This window comes from Mustela nivalis (assembly GCF_964662115.1).
Source record: "Mustela nivalis genome assembly, chromosome: 19".
In the NCBI taxonomy this organism is placed as follows: Eukaryota; Metazoa; Chordata; class Mammalia; order Carnivora; family Mustelidae; genus Mustela; species Mustela nivalis.
The window spans coordinates 37,226,388-37,235,480 of NC_139038.1; the positions used below are offsets into that span (position 1 = coordinate 37,226,388).

At 61.8% G+C, this 9,093-nt stretch overlaps 1 protein-coding gene across 1 annotated transcript; it reads left to right on the top strand.

The window, feature by feature from the left end:
* Positions 1 to 416: 416 nt before the first annotated feature.
* On the top strand, positions 417 to 6,857 carry PRSS27 (serine protease 27). The gene is made up of 6 exons (XM_082713424.1): positions 417 to 797; positions 3,648 to 3,674; positions 4,366 to 4,528; positions 5,278 to 5,549; positions 5,853 to 6,022; positions 6,461 to 6,857. The coding sequence occupies exons 1-6, from the start codon at positions 434 to 436 to the stop codon at positions 6,752 to 6,754; spliced, it is 1,290 nt and encodes a 429-aa protein (XP_082569550.1). The 5' UTR covers positions 417 to 433; the 3' UTR covers positions 6,755 to 6,857.
* The last annotated feature ends 2,236 nt before the right edge of the window (positions 6,858 to 9,093 follow it).

A 9,093-nucleotide genomic window follows, 5' to 3' on the forward strand; every position in this document is an offset into this window, starting at 1 on the left:
TCCCAGAACGAGCTTCCGCCCCGCCCGCCCCGGCCCTCGGGTGCCGGGAAGCCCCTCCGCCCACGGCGCGCGGTAGAATGGTGCAGCCCTGGGGAGGGCACCGGGGTCGGGCCCACCCTACTTTGGGGGGATCCCGGGACGCAGGTCCTCCCGGGGCAAGGGCCGGTGAGGGATGCTGGGGCCAGCTAGGGATACTGCCCCCACACCCGCAGCGCACCCCTGCCCTTGGTTCTGTAAGCACGGGTGACCCGGACTTCTCCGTGTCCCCGTCCTCATCAGGGTAAACCACAGACCTGATGCCCTGATAACAAGTTGGTGCTCAATAAATCAATGAATGAACCAATCAATGAATGAAAGAAACAGGGATGGTGGTGGGCCTGCTGCCATCAGCTTATGTGGGGCCTGTGGCCAGTTGGGGGGTGTCTGGTCAGTGATGGTGGAATCCCAGACCACAAGCACCCAAATGGGGCGGGCACACCCCTGCCCCAAGACTCTAAGGTATTTTGGGGCGAGGGGTCTGCTCTCTCGGGGTTCAGGCACAGGTCATGGAGAAGTTGGGAGTTCTGGGGCACCTCCTTCCGCTGAGAGGAGCTGGGCGGGCCGGGCCAACAGGTCCGGCGGCATAGCCAAGCCGACACTCACCTCCAGCATAAAACCCCACTTCATGGAGCCCTGCACCTTGAGCCAGTGCTCACGGACCTCCGGCCCCCACTGCGCCCCGGCCCGGTGCCCCCGCCAGGCTGAGACCATGAGGTGGCGGCCAGCCATGGCCCTGCTCCTGTGGCTGCTGTGGTTTGGTGAGTACTGGGTGCTGCAGGAAGGTGGTCCGCCTCCTGCCCAGAGGGGCGCCCTCTGGGCTGCCTGGGGCTCAAGAAAATCCCCCACTCCCCAGCCAGACCTGGGGCTGCAGTGCCGGCCTCCCTTTCCCGCCCAGCGGGCACTGCTGGGCAGGGGGGAAGGCTCCAAGGTTCACTCTTGGGGCAGTGATGTGCGGAAGGCAGGATGAGGCTGGGGCACAGGTCCAGGAGGACCCTGTGGCAGAAACATGTGAGGGGCTCTCCTCCCTCTCCCCCCCGCCCGCCCCCATTCTCTCTGTTGCTCTGTTGTTGGGCCAAGCTCTGGATTTGGGGTTTCTGCTTCCTCCCATCTCAGTCTCTTCCCATCCCCAGGAAAAGACACAGGGCTGCATGTGTGCAGGATCTGGACTTGGGGCCCCCAGGTTCCAAAGCCTTGGATCACCTTGTGCAGGGTGGGGGGAGGGGTGGCTGAGATGCCACCTGAGCCTGGGAACCCTCAGGAGGCGGGAAGGGGTTCACCGTAGAGTGGGGGGCGAGAGGTGCAGGCTCTTGCCCCCGCCGGGCAGGGAGGATGTGTGGGGAGGAGCAAGGCCTGCCTCTCTTTCCCCTTTCCCAACCCTGGGTCAGGGTCAGCAGGTGCCAGCCAGGGGAACCCCACCTGCCAGGCCCCTTCCCACAGGGCAGGCTGCTCCCTGCCCAGGAAACACTCCCGCATTCCTGGGCTAGCCTGGCCAGCCCAGTGCCACCTCACTTCCCTGTCCTCAAGTCACCTCCCAGTGCCGGGCCAGGTCACCCCAGGCTTCGACTCTGCTGGGGCTCCAGGCTTCCTACCAGGGGTCAGAGGACACCAGGGTGGCACTTCAGTGAGGAGGCCCCCGACTCTCCAGGCTCCACCGGGCCTCCCCAACCCTTGCTGCCTGCCTTCTGGCTTCCTGGCACAGGCATAATGACATTTTTGGAGGGAGCCCATCTCCCCTTGGGGTGTAATGCCATGATTGCTCCTAATGGGGTGAGTAATCACGGTCATTGCCAAAGTGGAAACAGCAGTGTGCATCCACAAACAGCTGTGAGCAGGAGCTGTGGGCTCCTTCAATGCCATCCTCACCCCCCCACCTACTAGAAGCTTGGGTCTCTCCCATCCCCACCAGCCGAGCCTGACCAGCTATAGGAGGATGGGAACCTTGGCCCAAACGTGGGGCCTAACACCCCAGGTGGCTCACCCAGCCCCTGACAGGACACCCACCCTGCAGAGCCCAGGACTCCATAGTATGCCTTCCTGGTCAGCCCAGCCCCCACAGCTGTTCTCTTTCTCTCTATACATTCCCTGGGCTCAGGGCCCCTGGAAGGGGGCTTCACCTGGACTGAGCTCCTGGGTCCCTAGGTGAATTGAGACCATGATTCTCCCTCCACAGTGAGGTGGGCAGAGCTCTGTGTGGCCCAGCAAGAGGATGGAGAGCTCAGGAGCGGGAGGCAGGCTTCCTAGACAGACCGCACAAGCCAAGAGGGTTGCTCGGAGGCAGTGGCATTTCACTTGAGACTCGTTGGATTCACACGAGTAGGGACTAGGAGGAAAGGGCCTCTAGGCAGAGGGGTGTTGTTAGTAAGCACCCAGAGGTCAGAAGGCTCAACCTCTAGGAGAAGCAGAGAGTTGCATGAAGCTGGGTTGAGGAGTCTGCAAAGACTCAAGAAGGGGGTCCACCCGGCCACAGGAGTGCGTACTTGATCCTGGGTGCAGACAGCAGACCCAGCTGCATGTAAGGGAAGGGGGGCTGGCTGTGGGGAGAACCAGAAGGCCCTGGAGAATCTGCACAGGGAGGGAATTAACCTGAAGGGACGTCAGTGCCCACGAGGACTGGGGTGAGCTGATGCATCAACCAAGAGCAGAGCCATCAGGGCTTAGGAAGAGCAGCTGGTCGGGTGTCTTCAGTCCAATTAAATTATTTTATACTAGGTAAAGGGGGCTGGAGGGAACAACCTCCAGCACTCTAGAAGGGCATCTGTTAACACAAATCAGGCACTGGAATGTCCAGGGCAGACTTTCTGTCCCCATCACCGGCCTGGGCAGCATGCCTGCCCCCACACTTCTGCCTGGCACCCTTGCTTTGAAAACAGTCCTGCCTGTGCCTGCTCAGCCCCCTGGGGCCACCTTCTCCCCATCACAGCTTCATCGTCCAACCCCACCTTCAGCACTGGGAAGTGCACCCCCAGAACGGTGCTCTAGCAGGAAGCATAGGGGGCCTTGTAAAAGCCCCCAGAATCATGGAGAAGCATGGCTCCGCCCCTGCAGCCCCTCCCCTTTGGGGTCCTGCTGACCTCCTCTGGTGAGAATGAACTTGCCACACCCTCACTGGACAGCTTCTCCCCACCTCAGCTCTGATCAGGTTCCCCAGCCCCCAGTCAACCAGATACGCTGGAGGCTCTGGGAGACTGGTAGGTATTTCTAGAGTGTTGTTGACACTCGGCTGGGCTGGAGGTTTCTTGTGTGCCTCACTGAGTCCAGAGATGTGGGGGGTGACGGGTCCTGGGGATACAGACTCTACTCTGACCCCTCTGCCTTCTCCCCTGGGTGGGGGGTGGCCCAGCAGGGGGGATCTCAGGTTCCAACTACAGAACACACTGAGATGCCGGACAGGTGTTCAGTACTTTAGGGGTCTGGAATCTTGGGAGGACTGACCCATGATGCCACTGGCTGGCTTCTCTCTACTCCCTGGAGACTGCAGAGACTTGAGCAAGACTCTGGGAAGAACCCTAAGGAGGAGGAGGGGCTGCCCTGACCAGCAGTGGTCAGAGGAGAGGCAGACCTTGGCTTTGGCAAAGCGGGCTGATCACCCCCTTTTTTCTCACCTTCAGGGACTCAGGGAGTCGCGGCATCAAGTGGTAAGCATCTGAGGCCCTTGGATGGGGTCAAGGGCAGGGGCCCATCTGAGAGCAGCAAGACTGGCCAGAGGCTCACACACACCCCCGGAGCGAGGTCCAGAATCCAGAATCCAGGCTCGCACACACCCCCGGAGCGAGGCCCAGAATCCAATCTTTCTGTGGCTCCACAGAAAGAGAACCAAGACAGGAGAGGAGGAAGGCCTGACAGGCGGTGCAGCGGACACGAGAGCCCAGCGAGGCATGACGCACAGGCACAGGGGAGGCGGGCAGGGAAGCACGACAGCGGAGAGGCTAAGGGCCATCTAAAATCGTTCTGCCATAACAGTAACAGACGCCGCAGGGTCACCTATGTGTGTGGGACCGCTCCAGTGCCTGCTGTCCCTCCCGGAGCCTGTTTGCCGGGCCCTGGGTCAAGACCTTTCCAAGAATTATCTGAATCCTCTCCATGTCTCATGACTGGGGAGGTAGGCCTGAGGTCACCATTTTGGAGGTGAAGGGCGGGGAAGAGGGGCTTTCCCACAGCCAGGAGGCGTCTGCCTGTGACCGGTCGTCCACGCCCTTGACCTGCCCAAGGTCTCCCCACAGGTCAAGGATAAAGACGGCCCAGAATTGGGCAGAAAGTGGAAACGGGAGTGTGGGGCTAGGAACCAGAAGGACTCCCAGTGAGTGCCGCCCCGGCTTTGTCCCCTAGTGTGCGGGCGCCGGAGAATGCTGAACCGGATGGTGGGCGGCCAGGACGCCTTGGAGGGCGAGTGGCCCTGGCAGGTCAGCATCCAGCGCAACGGAAGCCACTTCTGCGGGGGCAGCCTCATCACAGAGCGCTGGGTCCTCACGGCCGCGCACTGTTTCTCCAAGTGAGTCAGTGGGCCCCAGGCTCCCTCCACACCCAGCACCTCGGACAGCGCCATGGCCCAAAGGGAGGACCCCCCCACACACACACACTGGTCTCACCAGTGAGGTACTCTGCCAGGCCTGGGGCCATGGCCCTGTGATGCTTGCAGGCTCAGCCCACATTCTGGCTCTCTTCCCTGCCCCCCCCCACACCTCAAATCCAGGACACTCCCTTTCCGACTGGGACTTGGGTTCCAGACGAGCCTGAGGGCTGAGGTCCCCCACACCACCAGACTTGGAGCGACCTGGCCCCAGACCCCCACCTGGTCTCTTGCTTCACCAGTGCTGCGATGCTTTGACATCTGAGGTTCAGAAATGTGGGCTCAGAGGGAGCAGGTCCTTTGCTCAAGGAAGGCTCACAGGCTGGCCCCCAGCGGGAGCCTGGGGGTGGCAACTCTGCCAACCCTCCCAAGTAGGGATAGTCATAGAGGAGGAAACTGAGTCCCAGGGAACGTGCCGGGTGACTTGCCCAAGGCCATCGGGCTTGCCAAGGGTGTACACTCAAGTCAGGAATTAAAGCTGCTTCAGCTTCTAACCCCACCATACGCCCCCCTGGGGAGGACGATTCCGAGGACTTCAGGCAGGCACGGTGGCCCGCGGTGAGGGGGCTGGTCTCAGAGGAACCACGAAGCCCCTCCCTGTTTTGAAGCTCCGTCCGACCCCTCCCAGTCTCTCTTCTGCCTCACACCAGCCCTCTGCTCTTTCCCACCAGCACCTCCCAGACATTCCTGTACCAGGTCCTGCTTGGGGCACGGCAGCTGGTGAGGCCAGGCCCACACGCCGTGTATGCCCGGGTGAAGCGGGTGGAGAGCAACCCCCTGTACCAGGGCATGGCCTCCAGTGCCGACGTGGCCTTGGTGGAGCTGGATACCCCGGTGACCTTCACCAACTATATCCTCCCCGTGTGTGTGCCTGACCCCTCGGTCATCTTTGAGACGGGCTTGAACTGTTGGGTCACCGGCTGGGGCAGCCCCAGTGAGGAAGGTAATGGGGCAGAGCCAGGGGAGGGTGGGGACAGGCCTGCAGAAGGGCAGTGTGTGTGGGGGGAACCACTGCGACCAACACTCTTTTTCTGTTGACTGGTATGCGTGCATCTCTCCTCCGACGGGGCGAGGGGGTAAAGTGAGCTCCAAGGAGCCATGGGCAAGCAGAGAGAAGGGGGGCAGCGAGAGCCGAGGTCCAAACCCAAGCAAGAAACGAGGAGGGACAGAGCTGTGGTTCTTAAGAACGCAGGCCCGTGGGGTGCTCGGTAAGCCAGCGCGCTGACCTGCAGGCTGTCCCTCCCAGACCGCCTGCCCAACCCGCGAGTCCTGCAGAAGCTCGCAGTGCCCATCATCGACACGCCCAGGTGCAACCTGCTCTACAGCAAAGATGCCGAGTCCGGCTTCCAGCCGAAAGCCATCAAGGATGACATGTTGTGTGCTGGCTTTGCCGAAGGCAAGAAGGACGCCTGCAAGGTAGGGACCAGGTGGGCTGTGCCCGAGGCCGAGCCCTGCTCCCTAAGCCCAGGTCGAGGTGGGAGCCAGTCTGGCTGGGTCCAGGAGGCCCCTATAGGCGGGTCTGCCCCAGAGCCTGGCATTCCATCAGTTGGGAAGCGCAGGCCCCGGGACCCCACTCAGTACGGCCATCCAGTTCACTGGTGTGCAGTGGGCCAGTGAAAGCCCCTTGGAGGCAAATCAGAACAGGTGGTCTCGGGGTGCTAGGGAAATGGGCATCCCAGAGAAGAAAAGGAAAGACCAGCCAGCAGGTGGTGGGGTGGGGGGTCCCAGATAGGGACGCTCCTGGAGGAGTGAGGAGGGGGACAAGGAGAGGCAGAGTGGGTGCGGGCAACTGGGTGCCACAGAGGCTGGCTCTTGGGCCCGTGGGCTCTGATCGTGCCTTTGCTTCTCTCACAGGGCGACTCAGGGGGACCCCTGGTGTGCCTGGTGGGCCGGTCGTGGCTGCAGGCGGGGGTGATCAGCTGGGGTGAGGGCTGCGCTCGCCGGAACCGCCCAGGTGTCTATATCCGGGTCACCTCCCACCATGCCTGGATCCATCACATCATCCCAGAACTACAATTCCAAAAGGCCGGGACGGGTGGCCTGATGCGGGGGCCCCGGGGCCAGCAGCCCTCCGTTCAGAACTCTGTGCCCGGGCTGGTAGCCCACGCGGTCCTCTGGGCCCTTGCAGCCCTGCTCACCCTCCTCTGAGCCCCGGGACCCATGATGTACATTTGTAAATAGTGCTCCCATTCTCTCCCGCCAAACACCCATTTTTTATTTATGTTCACCCTCCAATAAAAGCCCAACCTCAGTGCTGGCTCTGAGGTGCCTCAGGGGGAGGTGGGTGGTGGCACACCAGATCAGGGGTGGGGGGCTGCTGCAGTGCTGGGCTGGGGCAGAGGCTCCCCAGCGGGAAGGGAGCTGCGGCAGGTGCACAGGACACCTGTCCCCCGGCCCCCGCACAGGGGCTTCCCTGCTCCCAGCCCTGCCCCAGGATCTGCCAGTAGCCTTCTCACTGTATGCATTGAAGGGCACCCCTGGGGGCAGCAACAGATACCAGCAGAAAAAAACGGGGGCCCCATGGAGGGTCCTAGAGAAGGAAGGCTTTGCTCTCCCATGGCCCCCATGGCCTGTGTCTGAATCACCCCAAGATTCCTCTAAATCTTCTCACCAGCAGGGTGACTCACCCAAGCTTGTGCTTTCCTACTGCAATGTCAGGGGTGACTCGAGGGCTGTTCCTGGTGCCCTGGGCCCCCCCAGGGACTCCTTGTTCCCCTGGTACCTCTTGGCTCCAGGCTCCTTTTCCTCCACACCCTCCCTCAGCATTGACTTCCCAGGGATGAGCCCAAAACTGCAGGAAGTAGAGGGGCTGGAACTGGGGCCCACATCTGCTGGGAGACACCGGAGAACTTGTGACCTTCTCTTAGCCCTGAGAAGAGCATCCCTACCTGCCTTTCAGAGGTGACCGGACGGTGGTTAACTCACCAAGGTCAAGGCAGGGAGAGGTGGAGACACAGAGGTGGAGACACAGATCCTGTTCCTGGGCTCCCATGCCCGCGCATCTCCCTTATAGGTTCCAAGCCCCCCTTCCAACAGCCTGGCGGGCCAGACCTCCCTAAGCCTCAGGGATGCAGGGACTAGCACGAGCCCCAAGTCTACACACTGCCTGGGCAGGCCACTCATGACCTTGGAGGTGAGCAGAATGGGTCCCTCCTGCCCAGGCCAGGCTCCACTTCCTTCTTCCATCCCCAGGATTTAGGGTTTAGGCCAGACCAGCCAGAGTCCTCAGTGGTTTATGCAAGGATCCCCAAGAACTCAGAAATGAACTAGAACCCGTCACCAACCCCCCCAAGCTCTGCAGCCACCCCTGCTTCCCAGCCACCCTCTTGCAGCCTGTCACCACTAGGAACCCAGCACAGAGCTCTGGAGCTCAGGTCCCCAGAGTGCTCCAGCCCTACTCAGGCCCACTCGGTGTGGCTGCCCCGGGAGACCACCTCAGGCTCGCTGTCTGGCCCAGGCGCACCCATGGCAGGGGCAGGCCCCCCTTGCAGCCGGTCAGCCAGCTTCCTGTGCGGACCGACTCCTGGAAGGTATCTGGGCTGGTCTGGGAGCTCAACAACCATCCATGGGACGAGACTCCTAGGAAGGCAGGGCCTTGCTCCCACCACACACGCACGTGTGCAGACATGTGTGCACATGTACGCACACACACCTCTGTACAACACACGCACCCGTGCACACACTTGCCGGCGTACACAAAGGCACAGCTTGCCCAGGCCTGGTGCTGGGAAGAAAGCGGACCTGGGTATTTCTGGAATGGATTCACAGCCACTCAGCAAGCACCTGCTGTGAGCCAGCCCCAGGGACAGGGCACAAACAAATACGAATTCCCTTCTGTGCCCCACTTTGTCTGGGCACGTCCCCACCACCAGGCAGGAAGGACTGGGAGGGGAGGCACTGGGGAGAGGCTCAAAGGGCCCCACCTCCCTGCTGGCTGCTCCGTGGCCCTCTAGGGAACAGGTGGCTTCAAGAGCTCCTTCTCCAGACCAGATGGCCTCCAAGTCCCTTGGGTGGGGGCGGGGGTTGTGCAGCAAGTGCACTGATGGGGTCTAGGTCGGGGTGGGGGGAGAGGGTCTAATCTGTGAGTGTCTTGAGGGAGCCCTAGGGATGAATTCTGGGTCATCCTGGCTGGGAACAGGGGCTGGTCTGGGTCCTGCAGCCTTGGAGACCGGCCTGGGTGAATCCACCACTCCACTGTGGGGGTAGAAAAAGAATTAGGCCCTGGGCTGGGATGGGGGGTGCTTCAAGGTTAACTGGCTTCTGGAGGGAGGCCCCTCTGCTGTCTCTGTGCTGAGAGCCCAGGATGAAACCGACTGTGGGAGACGGGACAAGGACCAGGTTCCCCTTGGAGGCCGTGCCACCCCACCTCTGCCTCCTCTTGTGGGCTGTTCCAGCTTTCTACTGTCCTGGGGCACTCCCACCACCCCCATCCTCCCATCTCTGCCACAGGGCAAGGGTCTGGTCAGGATCCTTTGGGACACGGCCCC